The sequence below is a fragment of the Hemitrygon akajei genome, unplaced genomic scaffold (genome assembly GCF_048418815.1).
Source record: "Hemitrygon akajei unplaced genomic scaffold, sHemAka1.3 Scf000114, whole genome shotgun sequence".
NCBI lineage: Eukaryota > Metazoa > Chordata > Chondrichthyes > Myliobatiformes > Dasyatidae > Hemitrygon > Hemitrygon akajei.
Window position 1 is genome coordinate 902,771 of NW_027332000.1, and position 22,757 is coordinate 925,527.

General features: G+C 47.0%; 1 protein-coding gene across 6 annotated transcripts in view; it reads right to left on the reverse strand.

Annotated features, from left to right (window-relative positions):
• Positions 1 to 22,757, reverse strand: part of LOC140723457 (uncharacterized) — a 56,979-nt gene that overhangs the window by 21,327 nt on the left and 12,895 nt on the right. For 2 of the 6 annotated variants that reach the window (XM_073038034.1, XM_073038031.1), the window contains exons 8-11: positions 19,403 to 19,453; positions 18,300 to 18,350; positions 8,332 to 8,382; positions 509 to 559 (exon numbers count right to left, since the gene is read on the reverse strand). In XM_073038034.1, coding sequence (XP_072894135.1) covers positions 509 to 559; positions 8,332 to 8,382; positions 18,300 to 18,350; positions 19,403 to 19,453 — 204 coding nt within the window. Of the gene's footprint in view, positions 1 to 508; positions 560 to 8,331; positions 8,383 to 16,155; positions 16,207 to 18,299; positions 18,351 to 19,402; positions 19,454 to 22,757 lie in introns of all 6 variants that reach the window. The other 4 variants (XM_073038035.1, XM_073038033.1, XM_073038030.1 and 1 more) reach the window with 3 other exon arrangements.

The following is a 22,757-nucleotide window of genomic DNA, read 5'->3' on the forward strand; positions in this document are numbered from 1 at the left end:
GCTACTCAATGACGCCCACGAAGTTATAGCGACCAAATTCTGATTGCACCACGAGTGCTGAAGGCTGCCTGGATCTACATGGGGAATCTTCAATCCTGAATTCTTCGCCCATTGAACTTTGTTTCTGTGGTAGAATTTAACTCTTTGCTCTGTCGGCATTTGTAATCAATCATTGACTTGTCCTCCCTCACAAGCATATCGAAACACATCTACTGCGGGCTCGACATCAATCGTATCATACTCAATCCCTGACACCTGCCATATTTATTTAACCACCCCCAACAGCTCCAGTAATTCTGACCAAAAAGAAAAGTCAATTGTTGTTTTCTTCGGCTTTCGGAAACCCTTTAACAAGTTGACACATATGTGATTGCTTAACGAGCTAAATTACATAGTATTACGAGAGCGCTCCGGACACTGCCGTCAGTTTGAGCACCCGCGCGATGCAGCAGCACTTCTGGTTCATTTTCCGTCCCGCGCATAGTCACTATCTTCGATTTCCATTTACCTGTCAAGGCGAGTAGGCACCGGAGGTGCAGTTGTGGTATTTTCGTCGGCCCTGTGGGCAAAATGGAAAACTTATATCTCCGTACACCAGAACCCATCTGCTTCCCGTCTCATTAAACCACAATTTGAACCATTTCCCGATCCTAAGAGAGCGTCTCATTGTTCTGACGTCAGAACGTTAGTGCCAAAGTGAATGTCTTTGGACAATGTGTACAAAAGGCAAAGAATCAGTGGACGTGCCAGCAAAGCGGGATGCTGAGCGACGCAGAACTGGGACGGGCTCGGTGCAGGGAGGGGGGATCAGAGCGGGGGCCGATCTCGGGTGAGTTATGAAACGGGGCGAAAGGCTGAGCACGTGAACTGGGTTGAAGATCTGGATGTGGAGGTCACGTTTGATCTCAGGAGAGCACTTTGTGAGATTAAGGTGGACATCAAAAGAACAAAATTGAAAATACGGAGACAAAAACCATGGGCTATTGCAAATTGTGCTGGAGAGCTTTGAATGGAGTTCAGGGAAATGATGGATGGATGGATGAGCGGAATAGGTAGTTTGCATCTGTCTTCACTGTGGAAGATACCAGTAATTTGACCAACAGGCAGAGACATGCGTGTCGTGACGTGTCCAGTCAACGGAGAGGGATTCAACAGAAATGGCGGAAAGTTCAAGTGCAGCTTCGCGGCAGTGCCTTTTATTGTGCTAAGTTTCAGAGTGTGCCTGTCTCAGTTCCTCAGACTTAAGGGAGGTAACAACTTTATCATTGTGTTCGTACTTCCCCATTTCTCATCTGGCAGTGCCAATTGCTCAGGAGGCAGTGTTTTCTACTGAGTTTGCGATGCGGGATGTCTACATGGCGTCCATCTTTATGGAGAATCAAATCTGCACCTGCTGCACCGTGCTGCCGCTTCTCTGAGAACGTTTGAACGATCTGGACAAGCAGTTGATGATCTTCAACTCATAAGGGAGAATGAGGAGGTGATAGATAAGAGCTGTAGGGAGCCAATCATATCCTGGCTTGACTATAATTCCTGTCTACAACTTCTCACTTTCCTTGACAGGACGAAGGTCATCGAGCTACCTGTCTAGTACCCGAATTCGTCCCTAAAGAGCAGCAGCTCGACGCACCTGATGTGCATGTAGTCGTCCAGCAGGCTGGGTGTCTCCCGGATTTCCCACATCTCACACCCAGTACAGAACACCAGCCTCACAGACATATATCCTGTTTCTCTTCCTCAGACTTTACATACCTCACTTGGACCCGTTGTCCACGAATCCCGAATGAACCAATGCCCTACCGTTCTGCCTGAGATCACTTCGACCGATGAACTCTCCATTGATGACTGTTCCGCTTGGCAGTCTCCCTTATCTGCCTGAATCTGCCCTCCTATTTAACTCACGATTTCCTTCCTACATGCGCTTTCTGAGCTCCCTTTGCAAAGTAATATACACATGTTCTCTATTATTCTGACTTCTATATATTATTCACATGTGTATTTATTCGTAGAATTTCCCACTCCACCTACAAAGATTCCACATTCTCTGACCCTAACATATTTCTACAAATGTTATATCATCTGTTACCAGCAGAGCCATCCCAACGCATGTGCCTTCCTGCATGTGCTGTTGACAAAAAAGGATATCCTTAGATGTTAAGCTCGCACATTCGGCCGTCTTTCAGCCGGTACACAGTGACGCCCATGACGTCAGCGTCTAATTGTCGGTCCATTCCATTCTAAATGCTGCACGCATCTAAATGCGGCAGGGTCAGTCCTGCAATCCTCGCCATTTGAAATTCACCTCTGCGGTAGAACTGATCTCTTTGCTCTGTCTGCCCTTGTCCTTCGCTACAGGCATCTTACCCACATCATCTGCTTCTAAACTTGCTGGCTCTTCATCAACTGTATCATACTGGATCTCTTATCTCTGCCATTTTATCTTAACCACGCCCGACTGCTTTAGTAAATCGGACGTAAAGAAAAATTCGTCTGCTGCGAATGCACGGCTTGATTTCATTCAGTCGGCCCGGGGATGACCTGAACTGGTATGTTTTCTTCAACTCCAAATGAGGGCGTTCTTTCAGTCATGGAGGCACCGAAGCGTGTTTCGTCTTCACTGCCTGAGCCATGTCTCTCTTTTCGACCACTGACCAAATAGTGCAAATGCCCGGTACATTTCGCTCAGCAGAACTCAATTCCGGCAGCTGATTTGTCTTCAGAGCAGTCAGATTACAGTAAACCTGGGGAATGGCGTTATCAGAAGCTGCCAGATGATTCACCGCACGATCCTGTCTTTCTGTTCCCTCTGCCTTCATGGTGATGGCAAACTGACACGCGGCCTTCACCCCAGGGTCAGGAATGCTCGCCCACTCTCCGTCACTGTCCACTCCCTCATGCACCCTAAAAAAACCTCTTGACCATCATATGTGTGCAGTACATACGGCAATCGGGGTTCCGCAAAAGCCAGCACCGGCGCCTGTGTCAGCAGCTCCTTCAACGACAGAAAGGGCTCCTCACAGTTTACATCCCACCTCTGTGCAAAGGGCTGCTTTCAATTTTTCGCTCTCCCCACGGGAGGGTAACCACACAGAAGCTGAGTCAATGTGTGACTCACTTTGGCGTCTCCCATCACGAATCTCCGATATTTTTCCACAGAACCCGAAGAACGAGCGCAGAGCGTTCACAGTCTGAGCCCTTGCCCAAATGGTCACCGCTTCTATCTTTGCCGGGTCTGTCGCTGCTCCATTCCGTGAGGTTGTTTCAGACATAGTTACCAGACGTTTAGCAGAACCGGCACTTGTCCAGGTAAAGTTTTAACCCTTCAGCTTTCAGGCGGCCGAGCACCTTCAGTAGCCTCGCTTCATGTTCTTCCAAGCTGAATCCAAATACTATGAGGTCATCCAAATACAGCAACACCTCAAGCCAGTTCAGGTCCCCCGCAGTCTTCTCCATGAACCGCTGGAAGTATACAAGTGCTCCAATATGCCCTGGGGCATCATTTCGAACTGGAAGAATCCCAGGGGACATATAAATGACGTCATCAGTCATCGGGATCTGGTAATATCCACTACTCAAATCCAGCACAGTAAACCACTTCGCACCTCTCAGACAGGCCAGCGCGTCTTCGACACTCGGGACTGTATACTGGTCACGGACGGTGCGGTGTTCAGAGTCCTATAGTTCACACACATGCGTACCTTCCCGTTCATCTTCCGGGCCACTGCTACTGGGGCGCCTTGGGGATTCGGGAATCAGTGATGATCCCAGCTTCCTTCAGCTTACACAAATGCTGCCGCACGTCTTCCACGTCTGCAGGGTCCAGTCGCCGCGACCTCTCTCTAAACGGGGTGTCCTCGGTCACCCGGAGAGTGTGTGCAATGCTCTTGGAACGACCCACATCACACTCGCCAATGGAAAAGAAACCTTTCATCTTCAACATCTTCTCTACCAGACTCCTTTCCTTAACCCGGCGGTACCGGGCATTCCCCCGAGTTGATTGACTCAGCGATCAGCTCCCCCCACCCCTTTTCCAATAGACCCTCCCCGGCGTGCCTGACAGTGACACTAGACATTACCGTCACCGGGAATAAAATGAGCCAGGGACATCACCAGCTGAAAGCTGACCTCCCTATTCGTAGTGTTCCTGAAAATCACTGCCATCCTGCTTGCCTGTACAAACGAGGGCTTCTGTAGTTCGGACCTCACCAGTGCCCAAGCAGGAAATCTGGACTTCCCCTCGTGATCTTCCGGAACATCCACAAAGAGGGTTTCGCTCTCAGGCACTCCGGGAAATTTGGGGGTCCCCATCACCCTCCGTACTTCCCCGAGCGGTACAACTATTAGCTTCGACTGGCTGAACCACACAGTCCCTTGCTTAAATTAGGTATCCAGACCAATGCTGCCACACACTTCCTCAAAAGCAGCTCGAAACACTGGGTCCACCAGAGGACCATACAAGTATTGAAACGCCGCCCTTCTCAGCAGGTTCCGGACAAAACAGCACCACTGTATCAAGAACCCCAGACGCTCCCACATCAGCCTCCGAGAACTCCAGTTTCACTGACAAATAACCGTCGTATGGATAATCACCAGCACCTGAGTCCTCAAATCTCCAGTGCGTCCAATGGTGTCAAGGGTAAATGCGTCAGATACCGGTTGTAAATCGAACGGTGCAGTAACGTGACCTGCGACATTGTGTCGAGTATGGCTTTATCGTAATTACCCTCTGTCCACAGTGACACACTGGAGCATGGAACCACTAAGCCTTCAGGAATAGGGTCTTTTGCTTCCGGGAGTTCTTGATACTTTTCCGGGAAGGTGTTCCCCAAAAGACATCAGGCCGTTCCCTCTCAGTGTCTCCTCTAAGTTTTTCAAACGACTCTCCCTGCTGAGGTACCCGTGGGCTCACTCTCCTTCTGGCGTAACACCTGCATTGTTCGTCCCCTTGGGGATACCTCCCCCCACCCCCCGTCAGCTCCATCATATGAGGGCGGGGTCACACCTGCTGATTACAGCCGACCTTTCTGTCCTCAACTCTCCCACAATCACCTCAACGGCTTCCCGGGATAGGGTATCTGTAGCCACTTCACCGCAGGGGACTACTACCGAGGACTGTTCCCTGCTGACTGAGTCCTCCCGCGCCTCCGCCGCGTTTTCCTCTTTCCGTACCTCTCAGATCAGCTCAACAAAAGATGGAGGGGGCGCGACTTTTGATACTTTCGGAGACCCCACAAAATCAGGTCATGGGGCTGGGTGCCCTGGTTATCTGGTCCATCCTTAACTCATCGCACTCAGCCTCCCGAATGTCCCCTCTGCGCTGCTAGCAATTTAGCCGCCTCTCTAGACGAAAAATAAAATCTAAAAACATAAAATTTAGCTTCTCTCCCTTCTCCTGACACGTTTTGAAACCACACCATGAGCTCCACTGGGGCTCCAGTCGGACTAAAATCATTGTCCAGTGCTTGCAGACAATTGACAGCTGTCACTACGGCATAATTTAACCTGACGGCTCTCACAACGTCAGCGTCCCTCCCATTCAATCATTCAACCATTCATCATTCTGCACTGCCACTCATCTAACAACTGAGAGTCCCTTCCGCCCTCATCTCATACTCCTCCGCTCCTTTAGTTATTCCAGTGCAGAGGCGGAGCCTGCCATTGCTGGGACTTTGAATCTGATTTCTCCAGTTATTCTTCAGAGAATTAAGAGCGGATATTACCAGTAATTCTTACTCTTCACGTGGGACGTGGTCTATATAGACATTTCAAATCCGACCACTCTTTCCCCGCACTCCTCAGAAATGATGGAACCCGCCCCCAGCTGCCTCAGCGCTGGTCTGCATTAAAACAAGACCTGCGCCCGCCTTTTCATCAAACCTCTACTCAGAATCGCAACCTTAAGGGTATTAACAGTGGAATTAACAATTCATCCGGAGTACAAATACCTGCGCCACTCGTTCATTGCTCAGGATAATCACACGCATCCAACGAATTCAATCCAAGACGAGCCCCCACACTTGTAAATCTCGCTTCGCCTAGCGGTTTAATAGAGGGGCTGATAACCCCCGGCCTTCACAAACTTAAGAACTCTCCTTTGGGTGGATGCTGCGGGATCTGTCCCCTGTTACCAATCAGTACCCCGAAATAACAAACAATACACAATATGCGTCTAAAAAATTAATTTTTTATAAATCTTCCTTCGATTATCTGGTTAGTAGAGAAACGAAATAAAAGGGGAAAAAAAGCCCAATCTTATTAAACAGCCTGTGAGCCAAGTTACAGCTCGCTCATAGGACAACCGTTCAAAATCGACCACCACCAATCGTCACTATCCTTCGGTCCCTCGCTCCGAGTCTACCCAATCCTGAAGCCCACCATATAATAATATAACCATATAACATTTACAGCACGTAAACAGGCCATCTCGGCCCTCCTATTCCGTGCCGAACGATTACAGTCACCTCGTCCCATTTACCTGCACTCAGCCCATAACCCTCCAATCCTTTCCTGTCCATATACTAATCCATTTTTTTAAATGTCAAAATGGAACCAGCCTCTACCACTTCCGCCAGGAGCTCGTTCCATACAGCTGCCACTCACTGAGTAAAGAAATTCCCCCTCGTGTTACCCCTAAACTTTTGTCCCCTAACTCTCAACTCAAAGCTTTCTTTGAATTTCCTCTACACTCAATGGGGAAAAAAAAACTATCCACGTCCCTCTCAACCTTCCATTCTTCAAAGAATAAAGTCCTAACTTGTCAACCTTTCTCTGTAACTTAGGTGCTGAAACCAAGGTAATATTCTAGTAAATCTTCTCTGTACTCTCTCTATTTTGTTGACATCTTTCCGATAATTCGGTGACCAGAACTATACACAGTACTCCAAATTCGTCCTTACCAATGCCTTGTACAATGTATAGGAATTGTCCACGATAAAGAAAGATGCAGTATACCTTTTGGACGTCGGCGATTTCCTTGTCCCTATACTTCCGCACCCGCATCATTTTCCAGTGTACCAATATCAACTCTAAATTCCATTTTTTCTTTATATAACTTTAAAAAAAATAAAAACGACTTTTACTATCCTGGCTATATCGTATTTGCTAGTTTACTCTTATATGTCAACATATCCCTTCACATAGCATTTTGGATGTTTTAAAAAAATCATTTTAATAGCATCCTAATCCTCCAACTGTCTTCTCACTTTTGCTACCTTAACAGCCCTTTCTTTAGCTTTCATGCAGCCCTTATCGTCCATTAGCTGCGATCCTGGCCACTTGTGAATCTCTCCTTTTGTGGTTCAGATGTATCCTGCGTCTTCTGAGATACTACTATAATTTTTATTAATTTCAGGTCTGCCATTAACCGCTCCGATATTCCCCTCCAATCCACCTGGGCAAGCACCTCTCTCATGCCCCTCGACATCCCTTTATTCCATTGCAATACTGCTACATGTGAGTTATACATTTCCCTCTGAAATTGAAGTATAATACAATCATATTACAATCACTGTCTCCTGGGGGTTCATTTTTCTTATGCTTTCGAGTAAAACCTGAGTTATTACAGAAAATCCAGTCCAAGATAACTTTCCCTGAGTAAGCTCGAGCACAAATATATTTTTTATCTTACAGATTCCTAACTCCACCTACAAAGTATCCACTTTCTCTCTCACCTCTTTCTAAAGAATTAATGTCCTCTGATATCAACAGGGCCACGCCACTGCATACGCCTTCCCGTCTGTCCTTTAAATACAAAGTATATCCACAGATGCTGAGCTCTCTACTGTGGCCTTCTTTCAGCCGCTACTCAAAGACGCCCACGACGTTATAGCGACCAGATTCTGGTTGCACGACGAGTTCCTCTTCTTCATTCTGAAGGCTGCCTGGATCTACATGGGGAATCTTCAATCCTGAATTCTTCGCCCATTGAACTTTGTCTCAGTGGTAGAATTTAACTCTGAGCTTTGTCGGCATTTGTAATCAATCATTGACTTGTCCTCCCTTACATGCACATTGCACACATCCTCTACTTGTAAATATGAGGGCTCGACATCAATCGTATCATACTCAATCCCTGAGACCTGCCATATTCATTTAACCACCCCCAACAGCTCCAGTAATTCTGACCAAAAATAAAAGTCAATTGTTGTTTTGTTCGGCTTTCGGAAACCCTTTAACAAGTTGACACATATGTGATTGCTTAACGAGCTAAATTACATGGTATTACGAGAGCGCTCCTGACACTACCGTCAGTTTGAGCACCCGCGCGATACAGCAGCACTTCTGGTTCATTTTTCGTCCCGCGCATAGTCACTGTCTTCGATTTCCATTTACCTGTCAAGGCGAGTAGGCACCGGAGCTGCAGTTGTGTTATTTTCGTCGGCCCTGTGGGTAAAATATAAATACTTATATCTCCGTAATCCAGAACTCATCTGCTTCCCGTCTCATTAAACCACAATTTGAACCATTTCACGATCCTAAGAGAGCGTCACATTGTTCTGACGTCAGAACGTTAGTGCCAAAGTGAATGACTTTGAACAATGTGAACAAAAGGCAAAGAATCAGCGGACGTGCCAGCAAAGCGGGATGCTGAGCGACGCTGAACTGGGACGGGCACGGTGCAGGGAGGGGAGATCAGAGCGGGGGCCGATCTCGTGTGAGTTATTAAACGGGCCGAAAGGCTGAGCACCTGAACTGGGTTGAAGAGCTGGATGTGGAGGTCACGTGAGATCTCAGCAGCGCACTTTGTGCGATTCAGCCGGACATCAAAAGAACAGAATTGAAAATATGTATACAAAAACCTTGGGCTATTGCAAATTGTGCTGGCGAGCTTTGAATGGAGTTCAGGGAAATGATTGATAGATGGATGAGCGGAATAGGTAGTTTGCATCTGTCTTCATTGTGGAAGATACCAGTAATTTGACCAACATGCAGAGGCATGCTTGTCGTGACGGGTCCAGTCAACGGAGAGGGATTCAGCAGAAAAGGCGGATAGTTCAGGTGCAGCTTCGCGGCAGTGCCTTTTAGTGTGCTAAGTTTTAGAGTGCGCCTGTCTCAGATCCTCAGACTTAAGGGAGGTAACAACTTTATCATTGTGTTCGTACTTCTCCATTTCTCATCTGGCAGTGCCAATTGCTCCGGAGGCAGTGTTTTCTACTGAGTTTGCGATGCGGGAGGTCTACATGGCGTCCACCTTTATGGAGAATCAAATCTGCACCTGCTGCACCGTGCTGCCGCTTCTGTGAGAACGTTTGAACGATCTGGAGAAGCAGTTGATTATCTTCAACTCATAAGGGAGAATGAGGAGGTGATAGATAAGAGCTGTAGGGAGCTAGTCATATCCTGGTTTGCCTATAATTCCTGACTACACCTCCTCACCTTTCTTGACAGGACGAAGGTCACCGAGCTACCTGTCTAGTACCCTAATTCGTCCCTAAAGAGCAGCAGCTCGACGCACCTGATGTGCATGTAGTCGTCCAGCAGGCTGGGTGCCTCCCGGATTTCCCACATCTCACACCCAGTACAGAACACCAGCCTCACAGACATATATCCTGTTTCTCTTCCTCAGACTTTACATACCTCACTTGGACCCGTTGTCCACGAATCCCGGATGAACCAATGCCCCACCGTTCTGCCTGAGATCACTTCGGTCGATGAACGCTCCTTTGATGACTGCTCCGCTTGGCAGCCTCCCTTTTCTGCCTGAATCTGACCTCCTATTTAACTCACGATTTCCTTCCTACATGCCCTTTCTGAGCTCCCTTTGCAAAGTAATATACACATGTTCTCTATTATTCTGACTTCTATATATTATTCACATGTGTATTTATTCGTAGAATTTCCCACTCCACCTACAAAGATTCCACATTCTCTGACCCTAACATATTTCTACAAATGTTATATCATCTGTTACCAGCAGAGCCATCCCAACGCATGTGCCTTCCTGCATGTGCTGTTGACAAAAAAGGATATCCTTAGATGTTAAGCTCGCACATTCGGCCGTCTTTCAGCCGGTACACAGTGACGCCCATGACGTCAGCGTCTAATTGTCGGTCCATTCCATTCTAAATGCTGCACGCATCTAAATGCGGCAGGGTCAGTCCTGCAATCCTCGCCATTTGAAATTCACCTCTGCGGTAGAACTGATCTCTTTGCTCTGTCTGCCCTTGTCCTTCGCTACAGGCATCTTACCCACATCATCTGCTTCTAAACTTGCTGGCTCTTCATCAACTGTATCATACTGGATCTCTTATCTCTGCCATTTTATCTTAACCACGCCCGACTGCTTTAGTAAATCGGACGTAAAGAAAAATTCGTCTGCTGCGAATGCACGGCTTGATTTCATTCAGTCGGCCCGGGGATGACCTGAACTGGTATGTTTTCTTCAACTCCAAATGAGGGCGTTCTTTCAGTCATGGAGGCACCGAAGCGTGTTTCGTCTTCACTGCCTGAGCCATGTCTCTCTTTTCGACCACTGACCAAATAGTGCAAATGCCCGGTACATTTCGCTCAGCAGAACTCAATTCCGGCAGCTGATTTGTCTTCAGAGCAGTCAGATTACAGTAAACCTGGGGAATGGCGTTATCAGAAGCTGCCAGATGATTCACCGCACGATCCTGTCTTTCTGTTCCCTCTGCCTTCATGGTGATGGCAAACTGACACGCGGCCTTCACCCCAGGGTCAGGAATGCTCGCCCACTCTCCGTCACTGTCCACTCCCTCATGCACCCTAAAAAAACCTCTTGACCATCATATGTGTGCAGTACATACGGCAATCGGGGTTCCGCAAAAGCCAGCACCGGCGCCTGTGTCAGCAGCTCCTTCAGCGACAGAAAGGGCTCCTCACAGTTTACATCCCACCTCTGTGCAAAGGGCTGCTTTCAATTTTTCGCTCTCCCCACGGGAGGGTAACCACACAGAAGCTGAGTCAATGTGTGACTCACTTTGGCGTCTCCCATCACGAATCTCCGATATTTTTCCACAGAACCCGAAGAACGAGCGCAGAACGTTCACAGTCTGAGCCCTTGCCCAAATGGTCACCGCTTCTATCTTTGCCGGGTCTGTCGCTGCTCCATTCCGTGAGGTTGTTTCAGACATAGTTACCAGACGTTTAGCAGAACCGGCACTTGTCCAGGTAAAGTTTTAACCCTTCAGCTTTCAGGCGGCCGAGCACCTTCAGTAGCCTCGCTTCATGTTCTTCCAAGCTGAATCCAAATACTATGAGGTCATCCAAATACAGCAACACCTCAAGCCAGTTCAGGTCCCCCGCAGTCTTCTCCATGAACCGCTGGAAGTATACAAGTGCTCCAATATGCCCTGGGGCATCATTTCGAACTGGAAGAATCCCAGGGGACATATAAATGACGTCATCAGTCATCGGGATCTGGTAATATCCACTACTCAAATCCAGCACAGTAAACCACTTCGCACCTCTCAGACAGGCCAGCGCGTCTTCGACACTCGGGACTGTATACTGGTCACGGACGGTGCGGTGTTCAGAGTCCTATAGTTCACACACATGCGTACCTTCCCGTTCATCTTCCGGGCCACTGCTACTGGGGCGCCTTGGGGATTCGGGAATCAGTGATGATCCCAGCTTCCTTCAGCTTACACAAATGCTGCCGCACGTCTTCCACGTCTGCAGGGTCCAGTCGCCGCGACCTCTCTCTAAACGGGGTGTCCTCGGTCACCCGGAGAGTGTGTGCAATGCTCTTGGAACGACCCACATCACACTCGCCAATGGAAAAGAAACCTTTCATCTTCAACATCTTCTCTACCAGACTCCTTTCCTTAACCCGGCGGTACCGGGCATTCCCCCGAGTTGATTGACTCAGCGATCAGCTCCCCCCACCCCTTTTCCAATAGACCCTCCCCGGCGTGCCTGACAGTGACACTAGACATTACCGTCACCGGGAATAAAATGAGCCAGGGACATCACCAGCTGAAAGCTGACCTCCCTATTCGTAGTGTTCCTGAAAATCACTGCCATCCTGCTTGCCTGTACAAACGAGGGCTTCTGTAGTTCGGACCTCACCAGTGCCCAAGCAGGAAATCTGGACTTCCCCTCGTGATCTTCCGGAACATCCACAAAGAGGGTTTCGCTCTCAGGCACTCCGGGAAATTTGGGGGTCCCCATCACCCTCCGTACTTCCCCGAGCGGTACAACTATTAGCTTCGACTGGCTGAACCACACAGTCCCTTGCTTAAATTAGGTATCCAGACCAATGCTGCCACACACTTCCTCAAAAGCAGCTCGAAACACTGGGTCCACCAGAGGACCATACAAGTATTGAAACGCCGCCCTTCTCAGCAGGTTCCGGACAAAACAGCACCACTGTATCAAGAACCCCAGACGCTCCCACATCAGCCTCCGAGAACTCCAGTTTCACTGACAAATAACCGTCGTATGGATAATCACCAGCACCTGAGTCCTCAAATCTCCAGTGCGTCCAATGGTGTCAAGGGTAAATGCGTCAGATACCGGTTGTAAATCGAACGGTGCAGTAACGTGACCTGCGACATTGTGTCGAGTATGGCTTTATCGTAATTACCCTCTGTCCACAGTGACACACTGGAGCATGGAACCACTAAGCCTTCAGGAATAGGGTCTTTTGCTTCCGGGAGTTCTTGATACTTTTCCGGGAAGGTGTTCCCCAAAAGACATCAGGCCGTTCCCTCTCAGTGTCTCCTCTAAGTTTTTCAAACGACTCTCCCTGCTGAGGTACCCGTGGGCTCACTCTCCTTCTGGCGTAACACCTGCATTGTTCGTCCCCTTGGGGATACCTCCCCCCACCCCCCGTCAGCTCCATCATATGAGGGCGGGGTCACACCTGCTGATTACAGCCGACCTTTCTGTCCTCAACTCTCCCACAATCACCTCAACGGCTTCCCGGGATAGGGTATCTGTAGCCACTTCACCGCAGGGGACTACTACCGAGGACTGTTCCCTGCTGACTGAGTCCTCCCGCGCCTCCGCCGCGTTTTCCTCTTTCCGTACCTCTCAGATCAGCTCAACAAAAGATGGAGGGGGCGCGACTTTTGATACTTTCGGAGACCCCACAAAATCAGGTCATGGGGCTGGGTGCCCTGGTTATCTGGTCCATCCTTAACTCATCGCACTCAGCCTCCCGAATGTCCCCTCTGCGCTGCTAGCAATTTAGCCGCCTCTCTAGACGAAAAATAAAATCTAAAAACATAAAATTTAGCTTCTCTCCCTTCTCCTGACACGTTTTGAAACCACACCATGAGCTCCACTGGGGCTCCAGTCGGACTAAAATCATTGTCCAGTGCTTGCAGACAATTGACAGCTGTCACTACGGCATAATTTAACCTGACGGCTCTCACAACGTCAGCGTCCCTCCCATTCAATCATTCAACCATTCATCATTCTGCACTGCCACTCATCTAACAACTGAGAGTCCCTTCCGCCCTCATCTCATACTCCTCCGCTCCTTTAGTTATTCCAGTGCAGAGGCGGAGCCTGCCATTGCTGGGACTTTGAATCTGATTTCTCCAGTTATTCTTCAGAGAATTAAGAGCGGATATTACCAGTAATTCTTACTCTTCACGTGGGACGTGGTCTATATAGACATTTCAAATCCGACCACTCTTTCCCCGCACTCCTCAGAAATGATGGAACCCGCCCCCAGCTGCCTCAGCGCTGGTCTGCATTAAAACAAGACCTGCGCCCGCCTTTTCATCAAACCTCTACTCAGAATCGCAACCTTAAGGGTATTAACAGTGGAGTTAACAATTCATCCGGAGTACAAATACCTGCGCCACTCGTTCATTGCTCAGGATAATCACACGCATCCAACGAATTCAATCCAAGACGAGCCCCCACACTTGTAAATCTCGCTTCGCCTAGCGGTTTAATAGAGGGGCTGATAACCCCCGGCCTTCACAAACTTAAGAACTCTCCTTTGGGTGGATGCTGCGGGATCTGTCCCCTGTTACCAATCAGTACCCCGAAATAACAAACAATACACAATATGCGTCTAAAAAATTAATTTTTTATAAATCTTCCTTCGATTATCTGGTTAGTAGAGAAACGAAATAAAAGGGGAAAAAAAGCCCAATCTTATTAAACAGCCTGTGAGCCAAGTTACAGCTCGCTCATAGGACAACCGTTCAAAATCGACCACCACCAATCGTCACTATCCTTCGGTCCCTCGCTCCGAGTCTACCCAATCCTGAAGCCCACCATATAATAATATAACCATATAACATTTACAGCACGTAAACAGGCCATCTCGGCCCTCCTATTCCGTGCCGAACGATTACAGTCACCTCGTCCCATTTACCTGCACTCAGCCCATAACCCTCCAATCCTTTCCTGTCCATATACTAATCCATTTTTTTAAATGTCAAAATGGAACCAGCCTCTACCACTTCCGCCAGGAGCTCGTTCCATACAGCTGCCACTCACTGAGTAAAGAAATTCCCCCTCGTGTTACCCCTAAACTTTTGTCCCCCAACTCTCAACTCAAAGCTTTCTTTGAATTTCCTCTACACTCAATGGGGAAAAAAAAACTATCCACGTCCCTCTCAACCTTCCATTCTTCAAAGAATAAAGTCCTAACTTGTCAACCTTTCTCTGTAACTTAGGTGCTGAAACCAAGGTAACATTCTAGTAAATCTTCTCTGTACTCTCTCTATTTTGTTGACATCTTTCCGATAATTCGGTGACCAGAACTATACACAGTACTCCAAATTCGTCCTTACCAATGCCTTGTACAATGTATAGGAATTGTCCACGATAAAGAAAGATGCAGTATACCTTTTGGACGTCGGCGATTTCCTTGTCCCTATACTTCCGCACCCGCATCATTTTCCAGTGTACCAATATCAACTCTAAATTCCATTTTTTCTTTATATAACTTTAAAAAAAATAAAAACGACTTTTACTATCCTGGCTATATCGTATTTGCTAGTTTACTCTTATATGTCAACATATCCCTTCACATAGCATTTTGGATGTTTTAAAAAAATCATTTTAATAGCATCCTAATCCTCCAACTGTCTTCTCACTTTTGCTACCTTAACAGCCCTTTCTTTAGCTTTCATGCAGCCCTTATCGTCCATTAGCTGCGATCCTGGCCACTTGTGAATCTCTCCTTTTGTGGTTCAGATGTATCCTGCGTCTTCTGAGATACTACTATAATTTTTATTAATTTCAGGTCTGCCATTAACCGCTCCGATATTCCCCTCCAATCCACCTGGGCAAGCACCTCTCTCATGCCCCTCGACATCCCTTTATTCCATTGCAATACTGCTACATGTGAGTTATACATTTCCCTCTGAAATTGAAGTATAATACAATCATATTACAATCACTGTCTCCTGGGGGTTCATTTTTCTTATGCTTTCGAGTAAAACCTGAGTTATTACAGAAAATCCAGTCCAAGATAACTTTCCCTGAGTAAGCTCGAGCACAAATATATTTTTTATCTTACAGATTCCTAACTCCACCTACAAAGTATCCACTTTCTCTCTCACCTCTTTCTAAAGAATTAATGTCCTCTGATATCAACAGGGCCACGCCACTGCATACGCCTTCCCGTCTGTCCTTTAAATACAAAGTATATCCACAGATGCTGAGCTCTCTACTGTGGCCTTCTTTCAGCCGCTACTCAAAGACGCCCACGACGTTATAGCGACCAGATTCTGGTTGCACGACGAGTTCCTCTTCTTCATTCTGAAGGCTGCCTGGATCTACATGGGGAATCTTCAATCCTGAATTCTTCGCCCATTGAACTTTGTCTCAGTGGTAGAATTTAACTCTGAGCTTTGTCGGCATTTGTAATCAATCATTGACTTGTCCTCCCTTACATGCACATTGCACACATCCTCTACTTGTAAATATGAGGGCTCGACATCAATCGTATCATACTCAATCCCTGAGACCTGCCATATTCATTTAACCACCCCCAACAGCTCCAGTAATTCTGACCAAAAATAAAAGTCAATTGTTGTTTTGTTCGGCTTTCGGAAACCCTTTAACAAGTTGACACATATGTGATTGCTTAACGAGCTAAATTACATGGTATTACGAGAGCGCTCCTGACACTACCGTCAGTTTGAGCACCCGCGCGATACAGCAGCACTTCTGGTTCATTTTTCGTCCCGCGCATAGTCACTGTCTTCGATTTCCATTTACCTGTCAAGGCGAGTAGGCACCGGAGCTGCAGTTGTGTTATTTTCGTCGGCCCTGTGGGTAAAATATAAATACTTATATCTCCGTAATCCAGAACTCATCTGCTTCCCGTCTCATTAAACCACAATTTGAACCATTTCACGATCCTAAGAGAGCGTCACATTGTTCTGACGTCAGAACGTTAGTGCCAAAGTGAATGACTTTGAACAATGTGAACAAAAGGCAAAGAATCAGCGGACGTGCCAGCAAAGCGGGATGCTGAGCGACGCTGAACTGGGACGGGCACGGTGCAGGGAGGGGAGATCAGAGCGGGGGCCGATCTCGTGTGAGTTATTAAACGGGCCGAAAGGCTGAGCACCTGAACTGGGTTGAAGAGCTGGATGTGGAGGTCACGTGAGATCTCAGCAGCGCACTTTGTGCGATTCAGCCGGACATCAAAAGAACAGAATTGAAAATATGTATACAAAAACCTTGGGCTATTGCAAATTGTGCTGGCGAGCTTTGAATGGAGTTCAGGGAAATGATTGATAGATGGATGAGCGGAATAGGTAGTTTGCATCTGTCTTCATTGTGGAAGATACCAGTAATTTGACCAACATGCAGAGGCATGCTTGTCGTGACGGGTCCAGTCAACGGAGAGGGATTCAGCAGAAAAGGCGGATAGTTCAGGTGCAGCTTCGCGGCAGTGCCTTTTAGTGTGCTAAGTTTTAGAGTGCGCCTGTCTCAGATCCTCAGACTTAAGGGAGGTAACAACTTTATCATTGTGTTCGTACTTCTCCATTTCTCATCTGGCAGTGCCAATTGCTCCGGAGGCAGTGTTTTCTACTGAGTTTGCGATGCGGGAGGTCTACATGGCGTCCACCTTTATGGAGAATCAAATCTGCACCTGCTGCACCGTGCTGCCGCTTCTGTGAGAACGTTTGAACGATCTGGAGAAGCAGTTGATTATCTTCAACTCATAAGGGAGAATGAGGAGGTGATAGATAAGAGCTGTAGGGAGCTAGTCATATCCTGGTTTGCCTATAATTCCTGACTACACCTCCTCACCTTTCTTGACAGGACGAAGGTCACCGAGCTACCTGTCTAGTACCCTAATTCGTCCCTAAAGAGCAGCAGCTCGACGCACCTGATGTGCATGTAGTCGTCCAGCAGGCTGGGTGTCTCCCGGATTTCCCACATCTCACACCCAGTACAGAACACCAGCCTCACAGACATATATCCTGTTTCTCTTCCTCAGACTTTACATACCTCACTTGGACCCGTTGTCCACGAATCCCGGATGAACCAATGCCCCACCGTTCTGCCTGAGATCACTTCGGTCGATGAACGCTCCTTTGATGACTGCTCCGCTTGGCAGCCTCCCTTTTCTGCCTGAATCTGACCTCCTATTTAACTCACGATTTCCTTCCTACATGCCCTTTCTGAGCTCCCTTTGCAAAGTAATATACACATGTTCTCTATTATTCTGACTTCTATATATTATTCACATGTGTATTTATTCGTAGAATTTCCCACTCCACCTACAAAGATTCCACATTCTCTGACCCTAACATCTTTCTACAGCTGTTATATCATCTGTTACCAACAGAGTCATCCCAACGCATGTGCCTTCCTGCATGTGCTGTTGACAAAAAAGGATATCCTCAGATGTTAAGCTCCCACATTCGACCGTCTTTCAGCCGGTACTCAGTGATGCCCATGGCGTCAGTGTCTAATTGTTGGTCCATTCCATTCTAAATGCTGCACGCATCTAAATGCGGCAGGGTCAGTCCTGCATTCCTCACCATTTGAAATTCACCTCTGCGGTAGAACTGATCTCTTTGCTCTGTCTGCCCTTGTCCTTCGCTACAGGCATCTTACTCACATCATCTACTTATAAACTTGCTGGCTCTTCATCAAATGTATCATATTGGATCCCTATCTCTGCGATATTATATTAACCACGCCCGACTGCTCTAGTAAATCGGACGCATAGAAAAATCAATTATTGTTTTATCAGATTTTCTGAAAGGCTTTCACAAAGTTCCACAGAAGCGGCGGCTTAACAAGCTAAGATGACATAGTGTTAACGGAGCACACCCGACCCTACCATTAGTTTGAACACCCACTCGATACAGCAAAACAGTCAGTCTTCAATTTCCACTTACCCCTCAAGTTGAAAAATTGCCACCCCTGCAAGTGGACTGCCGTGGTGAAACCTGTGAGCAAAATAGAAACAATTATCTCTATGTAATCTGGAGCCTATCTGCTTCGCGGCTCATTAACCCAACCTTTGAACTTGTTCCCGGTCCTCTCACTGTGCACTGTTTTTAACTTTAATCAGAACGTTCCAACAGGTCATTTCGAAAAGGAATGAGTTTGAAGAATGTGATGAGAACAACGAATGACTGGGCCTGTCAGCATAGTTGGATGTATAGCGACGCAGAACTACGACCGCCCCGGTGCAGAGAGGGAGCTCAAGGCTGGACCACATCTCGGCTGAGATACTAGACAGGGTTAAAGGCTGAGCACATGAAGTGGGTTGAAGAGCTGGCAATAGATGATCACGTGAGATCTCAACGGCGCACTTTGTACAATTATGGTGGACAACAAAGGGGCCCTGGAAAAACACATTTGAAGATATGGAAAGAATAAGCGATAGGTTTAAGGCACAGTTACAAATTGAACGTGACGCTGGAGAGGTTTGAATGAGACTCAGGGAAATGATGGATAAGCCCAACAGGTTATTTGAATCTATCTTCACTGTGGAAGACACCAGTGATCTGATCAACATCTCAAGGGAAACGTGTTGTGCGGACACCCATAGACAGAGAGGGATTCAATGGGAAAGCGGAAAATTCAAGCGCGTGCGTCGCGGCAATGCACTTTTGTGTGTTAGGCTTTAGAGTGCGCCAGTCCAAGATCTTCAAGCGTAGGCGGTGGAAAAATATTGGCAACTTTATCACTTGATCTTATTTCTCCATTTCTCGACTGTTAGCGAGAATTGGTACAGCGGCGGTGTTTTTGCAATGCGGGAGGTCTAGACGTCGTCCACCCTCTCGGATAAACAAATCTGCACCAGGTGCACCGACCTGCAGCTTATGAGGGAACTTATTAAGGAACATAACGTGCCGCACGAAGCTGGTTAACAAGCTAGGAAAGCATAGTGTTACCGAAGCGTTCCCGACCCGTCCGTCAGATGGAGCAGCCACCCGATACGTCAACACTTTAATCGCCCCGTGCACAGACCTAGTATTCGAGTTCTACTTACAAGGGCTTTTTACAACGTCGCTGAGATGAAGATGTTCTGCATCTGCGTTTCCTGTGGGGAAAAAATTAGAAAAATCTTTCTCAGTAACACGTAATCACCTCCCGGCTTCTTAAACCACCCTTTGGTCCATTTCCCAGTCCTGTCAGAGCGTACCACATTTCTCATTCGCTGTCAAGACATTCGAGCAGGTTAGTTTGAAAAAGGATCTGTTTGAAGAATCTGAAGTAAACAGAGGTTTAGAGGACCTGCCAGCAAAGCGGAATGCCTAGCGATGCGGAACTGTGACGGTCAGCGAGTAGCGAGGGGAGCCGAGAGCTGGGCCAAAGCTCGGGTGAATTATTAAACAGGGCATAAGGCCGAGCACCTGAAATGAGTTGAAGATCTGGCCGTGGATAACGACGTGAGACGTCATGAGCGCACTTTGTACAATTAAGACGGACAACACAAGGATCCTCGAAGAACAGATTTTTAGATAAGGAAACAATATGCAAGAGTCTAGAAGGAACAAATATAAATTGAACAACTATTAGCAATAGTCTAGAAGGAATAATTAGAAATTGAACATGATGCTGGATCGGTTTGAATAGGATTCATGGACATGGTGGATGAGCGCCATTAGTATTTACATTGACCATCACTGCGGAAGACACCAGTAATTTGGCCAACATTCAAGGGCGATGAGGTGTGCGGCAACCAATCTACAGAGAGGGAGTCGTCAGATAAGGCGGAAAATTCAATTGCATGTGTACAGGCAATGACATTGAGTATCCCAGGCTAAAAGGGAGATTGAATCAGCTCATGATGAAATGGCGGAGCAGACTCGATGGGCCGAATGGCCGTCTTCTGCTCCTTTGTCTTATGGTCTTATGGTTGTAGAAATGGCCAGAGTTGCCTGGCACCTGTTCCTTTCTGATAGCAACGGCACTCATACCTGCTTCCTGATATTCACGACCCTCTGGTGCAACGCTAGAGTGTTCAACGGTGAAGGCAGATGCAACGTATCTGTTGTTCATTGGCGATTTCTTGCCCCCAATACCACTGCATCAGCATCATTTTCCAATGTTTCAATATCAACTCTCAATTCCTTTTTTCGCTTTATATAACTTAAAAGAAAAACAACTTCTTGTGTCCTGGGTTTATCGTATTCGCTAGTCTGCTCTCATATGTCATCTTTTCTACTCTTATACCATTTTGGATGCCCTTTTTTTCTAATTGAAAAGCTTCCTACTCACTTTTGCTGAATCAAAATCAATTTCTATGGTGTATATGCAGTCCTTATCGTCCATTAGCTGACACGGCTGCGTACCCCGTTCACTTGTCAAATTCTTCTCCTGTGTTACATATCTATCCTGTTCCTTCTGAGTTATTCCCAGAATTTTCCGTCATCTCTGGTCTGCCATCATCCTCCCCGATATTCTTCATCACTCCACCTGGGCAAGCACATCACACAAGCCCTTGTAATTCCCTTTATTCCATTGCAATACTATTAGATGTGAATTATACTTCTTCTTCCGATCAAAGTGCAGTATGAATTGAATCAGATTATGATCACCGACTCCTAAGAGCTCATATACGTCACCCTTCCTGAATTATTACAGAACAAACAGTCTAAAATGTTTTTCCACGAATGGGCTCGAGAACAAGCTGCTCTAAAAAGCCATCTTACAGCGATTCACCAAATTCCTCACTTGCAATGCGTTGGCGAACAGATTTTCCTAATAGCCTTGTAGATTTAACTTCCCGTTAGATTGTGTCATTTTCCTTCCTATATGCCTCTTCTAGCTCCCTTTGCAATCTAAACCACACATCTTGTCTACTATTTTGAGGCCTATATATGGTTCCCACAATGTGTATTTTTCTCTTACAATTTCCTAACTACACCAACAAAGATTCCACCTTTGTTGTCGCCTCTTTCTGAAGATGTTATTCCATCTGTTGCCAGCAAAGCCACACTACAGTTATTAAAAAAAAAAGAACAACTGTGAATAAAAAGTAAGTACTACAGCACAAAAATATAAAAGTATTGAGATAGGACAATATGGATGCAAAACTGTTTAGCGCTGTGATGTGAGGTTCAGCAGTGTCACAGCCTCAGGGAAGAAGCGCTTCCTGAACCTGCTGGTTGGGGAGTGGAGGGTCCTGTAGCGCCTACCGGGTGGGAGGAAAGTAAAAAGTCCATGGTTATTGTGAGATGCATCCTTAATAAATATTTATGCCCTGACCAGGCAGCGTTGAATGTAGATGTTCTCAATGGTGGGCAATTTGGTGCCGTTGATCAGGTGGGCTGTTTTAACCACACGCTGGAGTGCTTTGCAATCCGATACGGGACAACTGCCATACCACACTGAGATGCAGTTGGTGCTCTCAATAGTACAGCGGTAAAAGTTAGTCCGTATCCTGGGACAGAGGTGAAATTTTTGTTGCTCCTCAGGAAATAAAGAAGTTGTTGCTCCTTTTTGATCAGGATGGAGGAGTTCAGGGACCAGGTAAGATCATCGGAAATGTGGACACCAAGGAATTTGAAGCTTGATACACACTCCACTACAGCTCCGTTAATGCAGATGGGGACATGAGTGTGGCTCCTAGCATGCCTGAAGACCACAAGGATCTCCTTGGTCTTCTCTGTGTTAAGGGACAGGTTGCTGTCGCCACAGCACGTAGCCAGGTGTTGGACCTCGTCCCTGTTGGTCATCTGGTCATCCCTTGTGCTCAAGACAACCACCGTGGTGACGTCTGAGAACTTGATTATGGAATCATAGCAACGTACAGGAACGCAGGCATAGGTGAATAGGGCGTACAGAAGATGGCTCAGCACACAGCCTTAAGGAAAGCCAGTATTCAGGATGAGAATGGAGGAGGAGAGGTAGTCTAACTTAACAGATTGGGGTCTGTTATTCAGAAAGTCCAAGGTCCAAATGCAGAGGGAGGAGCTGATACTAGCTGACGATATTTGGCGATCAGCTTCGAGGGGATCACAGCATTGAAAGCCAAACTAAAGTCAATGAACAGCATTCTGACGTAAGAGTTGGGCTTCCCATGACGTCATAGCAACAGGAGTTCGTCCACCTTATTCAGAATGCTGCGCGCATTTAAATACAACTTCTTTAGCATTGTATTCTTCGCCACTTTGAATTTTGCAGTAGAATTTCCCTTTATGCTCTGTCTGTATTTGTTCTCAATCATTGATCTATGATCCCTTAGAGGCATTTTTCACACACATCATCTACCTGTGAAAACGCCGGCTCATCCTCAGCTGAAGGAAAGTAAAATCAATTGTTGCTGAGTCCTTAGATTTTCAGAACGGCGCCGCACATGAGGCAGTTTAACGAGCTACGGTCACATGGTGTTAACTGAA